Raw genomic sequence first — 17,963 nt, 5'->3', positions numbered from 1 at the left:
CTTGAGAGAATCATTCATTTGTATTTTTCTGAGATTTTGTAAACTGGTGATGAATATGTACATATATCTGTCTTTCTTTGATGAAGGTGCTTCTGACCATGCAGTCACTCAATATTTACTGAGTATCTTCTCTGTGCAAAGCAGTCTACTAGGCACTTGTACAATAGAGTTAGTACACGTGATCCCAGCCCTCACGGATTTTGTAATAGGGGTGGGGAGGAGGGAAGGAAGAGACCCTAAAATAAAAAACAGTTGCAGGGAAACAACTGAGTTTAAAGATGTGTACAAAAGTGCAGTGTGTGGATGGGGACTGAGTGCCAAAGCACACAGGAGATGCGGAAGTGGCAGCGGAGAGGAAAGGCAGTTGAGAGATTAAATGGGAAAGTCCAGTCTGGATGAGAGAGTCTTGATGGGAAAAAAAATGATGCAGAACTTTCAAAACTGTTTGCAACTAAGGCTATGATCTTTGCTCCTCTAAAGGGCTTGCCCAGCACCGGGTCTGCCTCTGTTTTCCAGCTTCTTTCTGGCATCCCAGCCTTTTCAGATCAATCCTATTGATGTATCATATTTCGTATTTATTATGTATTTATGTATCATATAGTATCTGCCATGTGCAGAGCGCTGTACTAAGCACTTGGGAGAGTATGCTATAACAGAATTGGTAGATATATTCCCTGCCCACAACAAGCTTACAGTCTAGAGGAGAGACAGGCATTAATATAAATAAATTACAGATATGTACATAAGTGCTGTGGAGCTGAGGGGGGGGCGAATAAAGGGTGCAAATCCATAGTCAAGAGTGGGAGAAGAGGAAATAAGGGCTTACTTAGGAAAGGTCTCTTGGAGGAGATATCCCTTCAGTAAGGCTATGAAGGTGGGGAGAGTGATCGTCTGACAGATATTCTTTCTTTCAAAGTCTTTCTCAAGGAGAGCAGCCCACTGTAATTGCTGCCTGCCAAAGGGTGCTTAACCAAAGGGAGAATCCCAATTGGTGATTTTTTTTTTAAAAGGACACCACCAGTGCAAGCAGAGTCTGAGGGTGATGGCAAAGTGACTCTGAGATGGCAAGCTGCGTATGCATCACTGGGTCTGCACTTGCCGTTTTCCCACCAACTATGGAGAAATATTCTAGTTCCTTAAAACACCAATTTGGCCAAAGGATCCAGCAGTCTTAATTAAGTATTTTCCTTATGTCTGTGTTTCCACCTGGAATAGTTTTAGGGCTAATTTGTTTGAACTAATCTTGGTTTCTGCCATCCAAAATATATTTTCTGCCATCCAAAATATACGTATCATTCAGAGTTTACAACAAGGTAGAGAACTATGATTCAACAAATATTGAGTTTATCATTCCCAGCAATCACAGTATATTACTCATCGGCAAAGAGTCTTTACTGTAAATTGGTTGTAATTTGAAATATTGAGCTCTATTCTCTAGCCAAGGGCCTGCAGGAATGCATGCCATAGTGTTGTGTAATAATGGAGGTTTCCTGCACGATTGCCGATTCCTGCGAGAGAAACACATCAATTAGAGACATTAAGTGAAGCAACAGGACCTAGTGGATAGGGCCTGGAAGTCAGAAGGACTAGGGTTCTAATACAGGGCTAGGGTTCCTCCACTTGCCTGCTGTGTGTCTGTGGGAGATATGACTGTGTCCAATAGGATTAACTTGTATCCACTCCAGAGCTTAGTACAGTGTCTGGCACATAGAGAGCACTTAACAAATACCATAAAAAAAATTTGAGTCCCCCCTTAGAAGCTAGGCATAGTACTAAACATTTGAGAAAAAGACAACATAAATCCATGCCCCTTCCAGAAGATTTCACTCTTTAGCATGTCACATGCCCTGAGGTGAGAGTATTTAGTGTCTTCCCCCACATCATGCCTGATGTATTTTTTTATGATATTTGTTAAGTGCTTACTATGTGTCAAGCACTTTTCTAAGCACTGGAGTAAATATAAGTTGATTGAGAAGCAGTGTGGCCTTGGGCCTGAAAGTCAGGCAGACCTGGGTTCATTCATTCATTCAATAGTATTTATTGAGCGCTTACTATGTGCAGAGCACTGTGCTAAGCGCTTGGAATGAACAAATCGGTAACAGATAGAGATAGTCCCTGCCCTTTGATGGGCTTACAGTCTAATCGGGGGAGACGGACAGACAATGGCAATAAATAGAATCGAAGGGAAGAACATCTCATCAGATGAGTGCCCTCGCCCCAGCGTTCCGCCCAGGGCTCTGCACGCTGGAGGCGCTCGGTACCTGCAAGGAGAGGGGGGAGGGCGGCCAGGAGGCAGAAGTTACCGTCCGCAGAAGGGGAGGTCGGGGGCTGCTGCCGAGCCGGTCTGGGCTGCAGGAGTGGTGGGAGGACGCTTTGCTAGGAACCGAAAGCGGACAGGCTTCCCGGGGGGCGTGGCCTAGATTCTGCCACTTGTCTGCTGTGACTGACTTGGGCAAGGCATTTAACTTCTCTGGGCCTTAGTTTCCTCATCTGTAATTCTGAGGTTGACACAGAACTAAAACCCTTATGACTCTAAACTTAGCTTCTAGGAAGTGACGCTTGGGCAGGAAAGAAGCAGAAGCACACCGAATAGGCAAAGGTAAGTGCTATAATATATTGACCAAAATTCCCCTTACGTGACTGAAAGTTTTGGCAACCATTATTCTTGGGCTTGTTGAGGTTCAGAGCGCTTCAGATCAAATGTCTCGTCATGTCTTCAGAAACGAAATGAAGGCCTCTGGATTAAAGGGCTATCAACAACCAACAAAGGTCAAGAATTGGACTGCCAGTCCGGAGACATGGGAGGCAGTCAGCTTCTCCTAGATCAGGGTGTGAAGAAGCCAGGTAATAATAATAATAAAAATAATAATAACATTTATTAAGCACTTACTATGTGACAAGTACTGTTCTAAGCACTGGGGTAGACAGAAGGTAATCAGGTTGGGCACAGTCTCTATCCCCCATGGGGTTCACAGTCTTAATCCCCATTTTACTGATGAGGTATCTGAAGCCAGAGAAGTTAAGTGACTCGCCCAAGGTCACACAGCAGACAAGTCGCAGAGCTGGGATTAGCATCTGAGCCCTCTGATTCCCAATCCCTTGCTCTTGCCACTAGACCATTCCAGGCAGCGAGCTTCCCCTCGAGATTGTAAATTCTCTGTGGGTAGGGAATGTGTCTATCGTTTTGTACTCTCCCAAACACTTAGTACAGTGCTCTACACACAGTAAGCTCTCAATAAATACAATTGACTGACTGACCGGCTTACCCTTTCACATTGGCTCTGATGCACTCTCCACTGGGCTGCCAAGAGAAGGCACCGTGAACCCCTGCTACCTTCCCAACATCCCACCACACCACCCAGGGCCCTTGCTCCTAACACGGCCTGTGCTATAGGCCCATGAGGGCTTTAATCTGCAGCAGCCTGAAGCCCCTCCACACTTTAGAACACTGGGAAGGCCTTGGTTGTGTCTGATCTCTGGATGATAATAATAATGATGCTATTTAAGTGCTTATTTAAGGCATTATACTAAGGGCTGGGGAGGGCACAGGCAAATTGAGTTGGACACGGTCTGTCCCCTGTGGAGCTGTGTTAATCCCCTTTTTTCAGATGAGGTAACTGAGGCACAGAGAAGTGAAGTGACTTACCCAACGTCACACAGGAGACAAGTGACAAAGCCAGGATTAGAACCTATGACCTTCTGACTCCCAGACCCATGCTCTATCCACTATGCCATGCTCCACGTCTTGTGCAGGACAGGGACTGTTGTCTGATCTCATGTTCTCCTGTCCTGACCGGGTATTAAATGCTTAATAACTATCTTTTTTAGTTATTATCATTACTTAATGGACTTTTAAAAGTGAACCATTTTTTGGGTGCTGAATCGTCAAGATTTCAATAATTCATCTGCACCATAGAATTTCCTAATCACCAATGTTTGTATGTCAGAAACCACTCAAGAAGAATTGAAGAGGATTTTCTTCAGCATCTCAAACCTTGGAAAATTCAGCTGAGTGGGTCACTTAAGAATCAAGTGGCTGGAATCTTGGAGATCCATCTTGTAAAATGGCGTCAAACAAGATGTTACTATAACTGAGTGGGCCTGGGATGTAGGGTGGGTTTTCCTCAGGAGTTCAGGCAGGGCTCTTCTTGAGAAGCAGTGTAGCCTAGTGGGAAAAAACATGGGACTGGGAGTCACTGGGCCTAGATTTTAATCAATCATTCAATTCAATTGTATTATTGAGTGCTTACTATGTGCAAAGCACTGCGCTAAGTGCTCGGGAGAGTACAGTACAACAACAGACACATTCCCTGTCCACAATGAGCTCACAGTCTAGCCCTGCCACTTGCCTGCTGTGTGGCCTTAGGTAAGTTTCACTCTTCTATGCCTCAGTTCCCTCATCTGCAAAACGGGATTTCGATACCTGTTCTTCCTCCTATTTAGACTGTGAATCTCATGTGGGAGGGACCTGATCATCTTATATCTACCCCAATGCTTAGTGTTTGGCACACAGTAAGCACTCAACAAATACTATCACTATTATTATTATTATTCATACCAGCTTTACCACTTTCCTGCTTTGTGACTTTGGGCAAGTAACTTAACTTCTCTGGGCTTCAGTTTACTCATCTGTAAATTGGAGATTCAAATCTGTTCTACCTCTTCCTGAGTTGGTGAACCTCATGTGGGACAGGGACCATGACTCACCTGTTTTTCTCATGTCTTCCCCAGAATTTAGTTTGGTGTTTGGCACAAAGTAAACACTTAACTATATAATGATATTATCATTATTATTATGATTTGTCATTCGCTCCAGGGTTTCCTTTACTGTTTTATTGTCAACACTTGGCTTGTCTGAGGCCTCTGATTCTTCATATAAAACATGGAGAGATTCCAATTTCTGCCCTCTACCTCACAGTTATTTGGCTCACATAACCTGCTCTACTTCAGCCCTCTGCTTTTGGTTGATCCCAACTGATTTAAGAATAATGTCCTTTCATTCAGTCCTTCTCTTCTCACCTCCAAACCTCTGCCCAAATCATTCCTTGAACTTGGGCAGCATCTCTGCTTCTTTGCATCCTGGTGTCCTTCCTTTCAAAATGTATCAGCTTTCAAAGTCCATCATCCATATTAGCCCTTCATTCCCTCATCCTGCCAGCACTCTCCAGGTTGAATTCCATTGTCTCCACTTATCTCCATATGTAACTGCCAGAAGACTGTGCCTCTAGACTCAGAGGATGGATATGCAGCAATATCACACTCCAGACAACTGACTCTGCTTTCCCTCAGTCCTGCCCCACTCTACCCAGTCCCACCTGCTTGCCCTGAATCCTGGAGATTGCCTTCCTCAGTCTGAGAATAGTTTCCTGGAAGTAATCAGAGCCCACCTTCTTAGCCCCCCTAAATCTCAACTATCCAAGGATTCGTTGCTAAAGGAATAATGGGGTAGGTATTTATGTATGTTCTTTTTTCATTACGTATGTCTATGAGCGAAGAGGGTAAGTATTGTTTTTGTGAGTGTGGTTATAGGAGGGTAGGCAAGTGCATGTGAGTTTGTATGATGAGTGAATCTATGAGTCTATCGGGGTACTTGAGAGTATACATTATGTGTATGAGCTTGATTGCATTCATGTACCATTTGTGACTGCATATATGATATAAATGTGTGTGCTTTATGTCTCAGTATGTGAGTGTATGGTTACATAAGAGTTTTTGTGCAAGTTTTTAAATTATTCTCCCCCTACCCCAATAAATCCATTCAGTTCATACATTTGTAGTGGTTTTTCCTAGCTAGCCCATGTAATTACTCTAATGGGTATTCATTTCTGTTCTTTCCATTTGTTTATCTAATCTGCCTATTAGATCATATGCTTCTCAGGGGTAGTAATTATGTCTGTTCTTTAACATGTACCGAAATATCTACTGTAGAGAGGGAATGTGTCTATTATTTCCATTTTACTCTCTCAAGCACCTGGTTCAATGTGTCGCCTTAGTAGGCATTCTATAATTACTGCTGGATGAGTATATGGTGGCTAAATTGACCCCTTTGTTTTACTTTATGTGGCCTTCCTGATAATGCCAGTAATGTGGCTCAGTGAAAAGAGCACGGGCTTGGGAGTCAAGTCATGGGTTCGAATCCCAGCTCCGCCACTTGTCAGCTGTGTGACTTTGGACAAGCCACTTAACTTCTCTGTGCCTCAGTTACCTCATCTGTAAAATGGGGATTAGGACTGTAGGCCTCATGTGGGACAACCTGATTACCCTGTATCTACCCCAGTGCTTAGAACAGTGCTCTGCACATAGTAAGTGCTTAACAAATAACATTATTATCATTATTATTAATGGCTTCCACCTATTCCCTCAAGATGGAGGCAAAGATTATATAGTTTATTTCCCAGGTAGCCAAAAGAGATTCAGACAAGGCTGGCCCAGACATTTTTATGAAGCCAATTTCAAGGTAGTCAGAACTTGGAAGTCCTGATAGCCCAACCTGAGAAGGGTCTTTCCCAAAAAGGTCCAATTGTTTCCTCCTTTGGGGAATTCCCATGATCCAAGCAAGGGTCAGTGCATAGTTAGAACATTACAGTCCAACTGAGAATTAAGATAATAGAGCAACATATTTGGCAACTTGGGTAAAAAAAGAATTGCTTCATTGTTCTGAATTTACACATGGCTCAGCAGGGTAATGATGGGAGTAAACTGAGCAGGGGCATGTAAATAAAAAGAAAGAACTTCTGGAAATGGAGATGTTTGACATCCCTGCCAATTTGGCAACTGAATCAGGAAAACTATTTCTTACTGAAGGTGCACAATAGATGACTTGAACTTTAAAACCCTTCCTGGCAAAAGTTGAGTTTCTAGAGAAGCAGGCAGCAAAAATATACCAACTTCGTCCGAAGATACAATGATCGGGACCCAGTTCACATGCATTCTCTGAAGTACACATTCCGTACTGGCATATCTTAAAAACAAATCCCACAGCAAATGGCCCTAAGAGCAATAATCCCTAATTCAAAACTGTTGTTTCAATTCAATAACCTCTTACATCTCAAAAGTTCTTCTGTCATTCTCCCCACCTTCAAAACCCTCCTAAAATCACATATCCTCCAAGTGGCCTTCCCTCATATTACCCTTATTTCCCCACCCTATTCATCCTTCCCTCTGCATAGCCTATGCATTGAACTGTGTACCTCTTAAACATTTTGATACTCCAGCCCCACAGCACCTATGTTCATGTCCTTAAACTCTACTGTTTCCCCTATCCAAAATTAAATTTAATGTCTTTATCCTCCTCTAGCTCCTTGTGGGTAGGAATCATATCTACCAACTTTATTGTATTACACTTTCCCAGGACGAGTATAATACACAGTAAACACTTAATAAAATGAATAAAATAAAATAAAAACCTTGTCCTAAGAGGAAGACTGGGTGATTTGACTGAGTCTATATCAACCAATTTACTCTGGAAGTCAATTGGCAGTATTTATTTCTGGATACTAAGTAGTATACTAGGGTCTCCTTGGGAAGGTTCAAGGTCTCCATCAATTGATCAATCAATTATATACTGAGTACTTACTGTATACAGAGCACTGTACTAAATGCTTGAGAGGAAATGATACAATAGAATTGGTAGACATAATCCCTGCCCACAAGAAGCTTACAGCCTAATGTGGGAGACAAACAGAGGATCCTGTCATGTTTTTGGAGGCAGTATGTGATCTGTTTGCCTTCTTGGTCTCTGTTTTTCCCAGTTTAATTATTAGATGTGTCTCACAGGAGTTATGCCTTTGATCAGACTAAACATTCCAAGTATACCAGAATAGTTTCTCAACAAGAAAAAAATGGCAGTGTGTCCCTGAAGGAAGACAAAGTTAAAATAATCATCACTCCCTGAATGTGGCTGCACTGGATTTGTTATATGAAAGTAAACAATGAGAGCACCTGGGTAGATTACTTTGAGTTCTTTGGAAAAACAAATCCTTAATCACCTAGGCATTCTCAATGTTCCTACTGCTCAGTTTACTCCCCAAAAGTAAATGATCTGTAGGAAGGAATAGAGAGGCTTGTGAACCTCACAACCCGGACATGTGTGATAATCTAGGCAGACAGCATAATGTAATGATGTCATATGCATCATTTTGTGGAATCAATCAATCAGGGGTATTTATTGAACACTTACAGAGCACTGGAAACCAATCCTAGTCTTCCCGAACCCTGAGCATTTCTCAGGGTTTGCTTGGAACATTTGTGTTCCCTTCCCTGGTCCCTGTTAACACAAGCACTGGCTTCTAGGCCTTGGAACTGGGCAGCAAATGTCATGGTAGAGGGAGATTAGTCTTTTAAAGAAAAATCCAAGACTTTAAAGGATCCAGTAGCATATCCATTCCAGGCAGGAATCACACCAGCTGAATGCAGGACAAATGACCACCCTAGAAAGGAGGTTTTAAAACCACTGGTACATTAAAGGAAAAGATGTGTCCCTTTGCACCAGACTATTGATTCATTCAATTGTATTTATTGAGAGCTTATTATGTGTAGAGCACTGTACTAAGTGCTCGGGAGAGTGCAATACAATGATAGACACATTCCCTGCCCACAAGAAGCATACAGTCTAGAGGAATTTACTGATGAGGAATAGTCATCATCTGAATTTTATCAAGTACCTTCTCTGTACAGAGCACTGCTTCACATGCTTAGGAATATGCAATGAAAGTAGAAGATATGGTTCTTACTCTCAAGAGGTCTATATAATCTAATGTGTGCTGAGGCAGAGAACATCTAATTGATGTTTCATTCCCAAATGTTTCTTCACCAAACTTTCTTCCAAGCAGTGACTTAAATGCATAAATGACATATGCTAATGTCCTACCATCAGGCAGGAGATATTTATTCCTACCCTTATTTTTAGCCCTGGCCTGAGAGTCAAGGACCTGGGTTCTAATCCCAGGTCCTCCACTAATCTTCTGTGTGACCTTGGGCAAGTCCTATCTCATCTGTAAAATATAAAGCCTGAAGGGGATTAAGACAGTGAGCCCCACGTGGGTTATGAACTGTGTCCAAACCTGATTCATTTATATCTAGTCCAGTGCTTAGAACAGTACATGGCACAAAATAAGAGCTTAACAAATACAACTTTTTTTTTAAATAATAAAGGTAATATATTTTTTCTCTCTCTGTTTTGTTCCTTTCTTGTAGGTGTCTACAATTCCTGTTACAGAATCCTCCCTTGAGTGAAATTTAGACCTGAGTCCTGTTGTTGTGCTCAGAAAACCTGTTTTCTGACATCCTTGGATTTTCCAAAGTTTTCTGGACACTGGGTCTTGACAGAGAAGTGTTTGCTTGCACTCTAAACACCCATGCTTTTTCCAACTCTTTCATTCACTTTTTCTTCCCATTAATCCTCTTGGAAGCATTATCTACAGGTGATCCATTTTAATCTGCCCTTAATCCCTAGGAACATTAGATTCTCACCTGCCATCCATTGCTCCAGTCTATAAATGGAAATCCCTGGTTACTGACCTTTCCAGGCTGTTTTTAATCAGTGACCTTAACAAGTACCCTGAAAAAGTTAAATATCAACATTTGCCTGCTAAGGCCACAAGTAGAGGTTGATATGTTTTGCTCTCTATTTACACTGGCAAACTCTAAAGTTAATTAAACACACATGCAAGGGAGCTGAATGCCAAAGATATAAGATTTCTGATTTTCCTCTTCACATTGTTTTTCATTCAGTTTTGGTGCAATGGTAAACCTGCAGAAGGTGATCATTTGGGAATTTCCTGCTGATGCAATTTCAGATAGTTCCTGTATTTAATACCAGCCCTGGTCAGCTGAGCTGCAGAGCAAGAGTTAGCTCAGGATACAGAGAAGAAAAATATCTGCTCCTACGATTTAGAGAAAGAAAGGTCTGGCATGTAAGTAAGTGTGATTTGGGCTGAAGAGAGTATTTGGTGATTTAATATACTATTATTCTTTATTATTAATATTCCAACTTTGGGTTAAAATTACTACTGTGTTATTTTCTATTAAGCATTTCGGCAAATTGGATCCTAATATCATGCTCCACTTGCCTACCTCTAAGAAACTAAATACTTTTATCCATTCTCTGAAATTTCCTCAATTATCATCATGGTAATTAATGTAGCAATTTCTTTTCTACAAAGAAAAGAAATAAAGAGAAACATTTGAGAAGATTAAATCTTTGTTCTAAAATCTACTCAATTCATATTGGTAATTGGTAATCCTCTTTGTAGCAGATTTTAAGGTTTTTCAGACACATGCCAATTTATAATTATAACATTTATTATTTATATAGTACATTATCCCTTGTACTCTGAACCTGTAGGAGTAGGAACTGTGTCCAATATGTTTATATTGTATCTACCCCTAGGAGTCAGAGAATATGGGTTCTAATCCCACCCCTGCCATTTGCTGCTGTGTGACATTGGGCAAGTCACACTTAACTTCCCTGTGCTTCAATTCCCTCATCTGCAAAATGAGAATTCAATATCTGTTCTCTCACCTTACTTAGACTGTGAGTCCTATGTGGAACCCGATTATCTTGCATTTTCCCAGGTGCTTAGAATAGTGCTTGTCACATAGTAAGCACTCAACAATACCATTATTATTATTATTTGCTAAGCAGTGGAATAGTTACAAGGTACATACTACTCCACACTACTTCAGTAAAGGTTAACATATTTTGGGATTGGTATGGGTTTTGCAGTTTCACCTGAACAAAATCCCTTCAGATTTGTTAATGAGATGAAGAACACAGAGGATAGAGACGAGTTGCTTTAATGCCAGTTCAGCCCTTGCTCATTATTTACACCTGGTTTACCTGTCTCATTTTCTCCACATGCAAAGTGCTGAAAAAAAATAGTGCCTATATAGTGGCTTTCTGGTTATTCTAAGGTACAAGAATGCAAGGGTGGGGCTTGGCAACAAGAGCAAGGCCCCAAAATTATTCCATGTAAAACAGTTTTTGAGAAGGAATGTGGCCTAATAGAAAGAACACAGGCTTGGGAGTCGGAAGGATGTGGGTTCTAATCCTGATTCTAAGGATTGCTTGGTTGGACAAGTCACTTCTCTGTGCCTGTCTGTGAGAATTAAGACTGTGAGTTCCATATGGGACACGGACTGTGTCCAACCGATTAACTTGTATCTGCCCCAGTGCTTGGCATATAACAAGTGTTTAACAAATACCATTGAAAAGTAGTGAATGCTGTTGTCACTGCTCTTGAGGAAGCTTCCTGGTAAACATTAGTGTTAGCACTTTCTGAAAGTGTAACTTTGCAAAAAATCATTTTTTTAATGAAAAAAAATTTTGACAAAATAGTAGCAACTCTGTTTTTCTCCTGCACTATTATAAGATATCATGCAAAGCTATTTGCTGTGGCACATGATTAGTCAATAAGTAAAACTTTTAGTTATTTGGGGGCTGGCAGCTATTTCAGTTAATGAAGTTCAGTTGAAAAACGCCTGTAGCTGACTCATGCTTTATCAATAGACCATATTTATTGAGCACTTACCTGGGCAGAGCACACTGTGCTTAAGAAAGTACAATATAAATATCAATTTTTCACTAGTATTTATTGAATGCTCACACTGTGCTAAGCACTGTACTAAATACTTGGAAGAGTTCAATAGAGTTAATAGACTTGATCCCGGCCCTCAAGGAGGTCCCAAGCTAACTGGGGAGACAGACAGTGAAGTAAAGTACAGGTAGTAGAAAGTCACCCCATTTTACAATCATGTGAAAAAGTTGCTACATCTAATATCAAGTTCATATGCTGTCATTTCTGGCCTAAGGCTTCTTTACCATCCTGAGAGCTTAGTAAACATAAATTGAAACATGATAGGAATTTCTGGTTTAAAAATACCACTTCCCAAGTTGATTTGTTTCCATCATAGCTCATGTGTGATTTCTGCAATCCATTTCTGGGGTTGATATATTGTGTAGGCTCCCTGGAGTCTGATTGAGTTTGATCAATCAAAACTATTCACTAAGCATTTATATTGTTCAGTGTGCAGAGCACTGTATTAAGCGCTTGGGAGAAAACAAGAAAATCAGTAGATATGATCCCTGTCCTCAAGGAGTTAACCATTATTCATTCATTTGGATTTACTGAGTGCTTACTGTGTGCAGGGCACTGTACTAAGCGCTTAGGAGAGTACAATACAAAAATAAACAGTCACATTTCCTGCACACAACGAGTTTACAGTCAAGATGGGGAGAGAGACATCAATGCAAATAAATATTACCGATATGTATGTAAGTGCTGTAGGGCTGGGAGGGGGGAAGAGCAAAGGGAGCAAGTCAGGTTGCACAGAAGGGAGTGGATATGAGGAAAAATGGGGCTTAGTCTGGGAAAGCCTCTTGGAGGAGATGTGCCTTCAGTAAGGCTTTTGAAGGCGGGGAAAAGTAATTGTCCTCCGAGCCAATAGAGGAGGACATTCCAGGCCAGAGGAGGATGTGGCTAGGGGTAGGGAGGCAGAGTCAAGCGAGATCGAGGCACAGTGAGATCTAGCAAGGGATCTTGGCAAACAATCAATCAAAGGTATTTATTAAGCAGAGCACTGTACTGTTTGGGAAACTACATTACCACAGAATTGGTAGACAATTTCCTGCCCACGAGGAGTTTACACTAAATACATTACAGGTATGGGGAATAATAAAACAAAGTTATATGCAAAAGTACTATGGGAGGGAAAATGCAAATGCCTAGGTGGTAAGGCGCTTAACAAATACCACACAATTATAAGGGAAGCAGCATGGCGAGTGGATAGAGTATCAGCCTGGGAGTCAGAAGGTCATGGATTTAATTCCAGCTTCGCCACTTGTCTCCTGTGTGACCTTGAGCAAGTCACTTCACTTCTCAGTACCTCAGTTACCTCATCTGCAAGTTGAGACTGTGAGCCCCACAAAGGAGAGGGACTGTGTCCAACTGAATTGTAATCCACCCCAGTGCTGCACATAGCAGTGTGCAGGCAGTAAGCACTTAAAAATACGATCATTATTATATTATTATTATGGAGGTTTTGAAGAGATAATTTGGAGGGATATATGAAGAAATTATTTGGGGAAGGTCTTCTTGAGGAGCTATGATTTCAAAAGTTTAACACCCTTAAGAATTTAATACTTTATATAAGCATGTCCAAAGGAACATTGCTCTGAATTGGGCAGTATTGGCATGGGAGAGAGGTTATTTATCCTGTTTTTTCCTGATTCTGTTTTGTTCTCGAAAGGACAGATTATGCAACAAATCAACAACAGAGTAAATGTTGCTAGTGAAGTTGGCTATTTTACTAGTTATAGGAACCCCTCTAATAACAAACCTTCATAAGAGTGCATATCCTCAAGGAGTTCAGGAATATACTAAGGTTTATATTTGTAGATTTTGGTAGAATTGGGTGATAAAATGAATTATCTTTTAAGGTTCTCCCACTTAGACCGATTCCCTAGCAGCAATCCTGCTTGAATCACATTCCTGTGATGGCTGATTATTGAAGTGAAAGGAATTTATGAACTAAATCTCAAGTGCTTTTTTCATAGGTGGAAAGATTCTCTCCAATGGCATCCAGATTCCAGAGATCCTCAGGTATGAATCAGTACTGACAAAGGTGTTTTCCAGAAAGTAATATCTCAGCATAATTAGAAAAAAAAGATTCACATCACTTTTCGCTTGCATAATGAAGTAGAACCTGTTTAGGATTATGTATATACCCTTATGGTCTAGGGTTCTTATTCCCTCTAGATTTAATTCAATCAATCAACCAACGGTATTTAGTGAGAGCTTACTATATGTAGAGCACTGTACTGGGCTCTGGATAGAGTGCAATACAACAGAGTTGACAGACATATTCCCTGCCCACAATGAGTTTACAGCCTAGAGGGAGAGACATATATTAATAAAAGCAGATAATTATAAATATAATTTAAAGATATGTACCTAAGTGCTATGTGGCTGGGTAGAAGGAATGTCAAATGCCCAGAGGTCACTGATACCCAATGCAAGATGATGCAGAAAGGAGAAGGAGCTGGGATTGGGAGTTTCGGACTATTCAGACCTGGAAAAAGGCTAAGTTGAAGGTGGGGAGAATAGTGGTTCCTGGGATGTACGAAGGGGAGGTCCGGTTAGTGGCGGGAGGAGATGGGAAAGGGGTTGATGAGATAGATGAGGTTCAGGCAGAGTGTGTAAACTGGTGCTAGGTGAATGAAGTGGGTTGGGCTGTAGATTAGTGAGGTGAATTAGGATGGCGTGAGCTAAACTGAGTGTTTTAAAGCCAATGGTAAGGGGTTTCTGTTGGATGTAGAGCTGGATGGGCAGCCACTGGAGATTCTTGAAGAGTGGGGATACATGGCCTGAACATTTTTTTTTTTTGTAAACATGTTCCGTTCTACAGAGTGAAATATGGACTGGAGTGGGGAGAGACAGGAGGCATAGAAGTCAGCAAAGAGGCAGATGCAGTAGTAATAGAGGGATAGAATAAATGTTCAGATCAGTGTGGTAGCAGTTTGTATAGAAAAGGGAGGGTGGATTTTAGCAATGTTGTAAAGTCACAAATTAAGCACCAGATGAGCCAACTAGAGTTGACGCCAAAGAAGGATACCACACCCTACCATGAAGAATGTACACCAAGATGCACGTTCTTCTGGGTGCAGGGTTTGGAGCTTGGGCAGTGGTGGTTTAAGAACTTTCAATATGCATGTTATACTCCAATCACCAGTCTCTCCCCTTCCCCTCCCCACACCTCTCTCTCTCTCTCTCTCCACACACACACACACAATCTCCCGTCTTTCCCCCTTCACTCTCTCTACATGCACATATACAAACATCTCGTCTTTCCTCGCCCTCCCTCCCTCTCTCTCACAAACACACTGCCAATAGTCACAGACGGGTGTGGAGAAGACCTCCAAAGATTTTTCTCTATGATGAGTGTGGAACCCCTTTCTTTACCAGCAGTGGGAAGCTTACTCTAGGAAACAGAGTAGTATAAATAGAATTCCCAGAACCAGCTCTGGAAGAATAATAGGGTTAACTCAGCTAATAGAGAATAAAAAGTAGACTTTTGTTTCCTCCCTGACTTTAGCCGAAGCATCGGGTCTGCTACCTAGGACCTCAACATCTAACTTGAAACTCCACCCGGAAAACCATGACACCAGTAGGTGGTCACACCCCCTCGCAAACATGACATTAGTGTGGTTTATCAACGTTTAGTAGAACCCTTCAGGAAACCACCTCAGATAAAACAGTACAATCCCGGTTCCCCTCCAATCTTCCTTGGGAGTTAACCATCTGGCATCTGACAATCCTTGCCAATTACTGCACCAGTCCTCAGGCAGGTTTTTGGAGCATGAACAGTGGTTGCTTCAGGACTTCCAATATTCGTGCTCTTTGGTCTTTCCTCTCCCTGCTTTCCCACTCTCTTGGGTCTTTCCTCTCCCTTCTTCCCCTCCCAAACACCCATCTTCTTCACTGTCCATAAATGACTGGGTTCTGGGGGAGATCAATACACCTTCTACTAATGTCAATATTCTTCTTAACATATTTGCTAGTATTGAAGGTGAGACCCTACAAAATACAGAGGAAACTTCCAACTTGCAAAAAACACAGCGCCTGTCTCACCTTTTTGGGTTTTTTTAATGGTATTTAATAATAATGTTGGTATTTGTTAAGCGCTTACTATGGGCCGAGCCCTGTTCTAAGCGCTGGGGTGGACAGAGGGGAGATTTTTGTTATGTGCTTACTCTCTGCCAGCCACTGTACTAAGCGCTGGGGTAGATACAAGCTAATCAGGTTGGACACAGTCCCTGTCCCACATGGGGCTCACAGGCTTAATCCCCATTTTACAGATGAGGTAGCTGAAAACTGGGGATTTTATGGCTGTTTTCCCTGTCGCATTTAACGTGCAACAACCAGGTGAGGGCTCCGTTTAGCCCACTAGGGGGCAGCAAAGGGCCCTTTGCAAACCTCCCTTATTTCCCGGCCTCGTGTCATTCAAAACTACGAAATGGAAAGAATTCAAATTTCCTTTTGATGTAGGCGATCTTCGGGCTCAGCTGTACATCAGGATGAATCCCCCGCAGGTCCCTTTGTCTCCTAAATGCTATTGTAATTTTACAGCTTTTATTTAGGCATTCTCCCAAATTGAATACTCTGCACAGTCTCTTAGGAGATTAAGTAGCCAGTAATGTTTTCCAATTGTAGTAATTCCTTACAGAGAGTAATTTATAGCAGATTGAGTGATGGTTCTGTTTTTTTTATTATTAGGCCGACAACTTACAGGTTATTCTGAAGATGAAATCTGCAAACAAGATTACTTCATTAAATCACCGCCTCCTCAGCTTTTCTCGTCACAGGTATGGGATTCAGGGCAATTTAGCAATCTTCCCCCTCCCCCTGATAAACTTCTCTTGCGTGGGGAAACAGTGTGGGTCAGTCGAAAGAGAACGGGCTTGGGAGTTAGGTCTGGAGTTCTAATTCAGACTCTATCACTTGTCAGCTGTGTGATTTTGGGCAAGTCACTTAACTTCCCTGTGCCTCGGTTAGTTCACCTGTAAAATGGGGATTAAGATGTGAGGCCCTCGTGGGACAACCTGATTACTTTGTATCTCCCCCAGCGCTTAGAACAGGCCTTGGCACTTAGTAAGCACTTAGCAAATACCATCATAATTATTATTATAGCCACTATTATAGCCTTCTCTTGCATCAGTTCTGCTGAAATTTAACTGATATCAACCTTTTCATTTTGCAGGGCTCCTGGAAAAAGCGATATTTTATCCTGTCGAAAAATGGGGGAAATTGCTACAGCCTTCTGTACTTTAAAGACCATCACTTTAGGGGTTCCATTGAAATTGATCAGTGGGTATCCAAATTGCACAACATATTGCTGATATTAGATATTGACTAATCAAAATGGTTATAAGATGTTTGAAATACTGATGGAGGGAGTTAAGTTTGTACCTTTATATTGAATGGGACTTTTGACATTGAAAAGCAGCTAAAACCTGGAAAAATTTGAAAATAAAAGATGTGTTATTGCATTCCCTTCATTATAATTCTTAAATATCAAGGTAAAAACCTGTATTTAAACTAAGAAATGATTTTAATCTTCCCAGTTAAGTAGTATTTGTATAGCCATAAAGAGAAGATGAAGTATATTTTGGCACAGTTTTAAAAGAGTATAATGTTCATCTACTCGCTACAATTTTGGAAATGTAATTTGAGTCACAAAAATGTAATTGATAAAGATTTTTTTAATGGGCACATTTGTACCACTGCCACTTTATTCTTTACCAAGTTACTCAAGATGGAGGAAATCTAAGGTTTTTGATGTCAAACAAATGCATATAGATAGAGTGGGGTGACATCTTCCTGATTTTTCCTATTTGCAACCTTTATAACTTGGCCTCTGTTTCTGTATCTAACAGAATTTCCAGAATCGAAGTCGGCATAAGCAATTTTGAGAAAATGGTCTCTATCCAGAAGATGTTTAAATGCCAGCCTGATGAAGTAATGTCCATCAAAACCTTGAACAGAGATTACTTTCTCATTGGAAACAGCAGGTGAGTCACTAATTAATCAGTGATATTTACTGAGCACTTACTCTGTGCAGAGCATTCATTCATTCAATCTTATTTATTGAGTGCTTACTATGTGCAGAGCCCTGGGAAGCATCTGGGAAGGTACAATCCAACAGAGTTGGTAGACACAACAAATCTCATACAAATCTCTGAGTCCTGGCAGTTCTTATCCCGACACCATCACTTGTCTTCTGTGTGACCTTGGGCAAGTCGCTTAGCTTCTCTGTGCTTCAGATACCTCGTTTGTAAAATGGGGTTTAAAACTGTGAGCCCCATGTGGGACAGGGACTATGTCCAACTTGATTAGCTTGTATCTGGAGTAGTGCTTACAGAAAACTTTTAATATATTCCATTTAAAAAGTATGAGCTATATCTC

General features: G+C 41.3%; 1 protein-coding gene across 6 annotated transcripts in view; it reads left to right on the top strand.

Moving 5' to 3' along the window:
• The first annotated feature begins 9,641 nt into the window (after positions 1 to 9,641).
• The window catches only part of PLEKHS1 (pleckstrin homology domain containing S1), a 29,461-nt gene continuing 21,139 nt past the window's right edge, over positions 9,642 to 17,963 (top strand). For 2 of the 6 annotated variants that reach the window (XM_029081535.2, XM_007667689.3), the window contains exons 1-5: positions 9,645 to 9,914; positions 13,556 to 13,601; positions 16,275 to 16,363; positions 16,759 to 16,865; positions 17,435 to 17,569. In XM_029081535.2, the coding sequence (XP_028937368.1) occupies positions 9,786 to 9,914; positions 13,556 to 13,601; positions 16,275 to 16,363; positions 16,759 to 16,865; positions 17,435 to 17,569 (506 nt within the window). In that variant the 5' untranslated portion in view covers positions 9,645 to 9,785. Of the gene's footprint in view, positions 9,915 to 13,555; positions 13,602 to 16,274; positions 16,364 to 16,758; positions 16,866 to 17,434; positions 17,570 to 17,963 lie in introns of all 6 variants that reach the window. The other 4 variants (XM_029081531.2, XM_029081532.2, XM_029081533.2 and 1 more) reach the window with 4 other exon arrangements.

Source organism: Ornithorhynchus anatinus, chromosome 16 (assembly GCF_004115215.2).
Source record: "Ornithorhynchus anatinus isolate Pmale09 chromosome 16, mOrnAna1.pri.v4, whole genome shotgun sequence".
Lineage (NCBI taxonomy): Eukaryota > Metazoa > Chordata > Mammalia > Monotremata > Ornithorhynchidae > Ornithorhynchus > Ornithorhynchus anatinus.
This window is presented reverse-complemented; position numbering and strand designations above follow the sequence as displayed.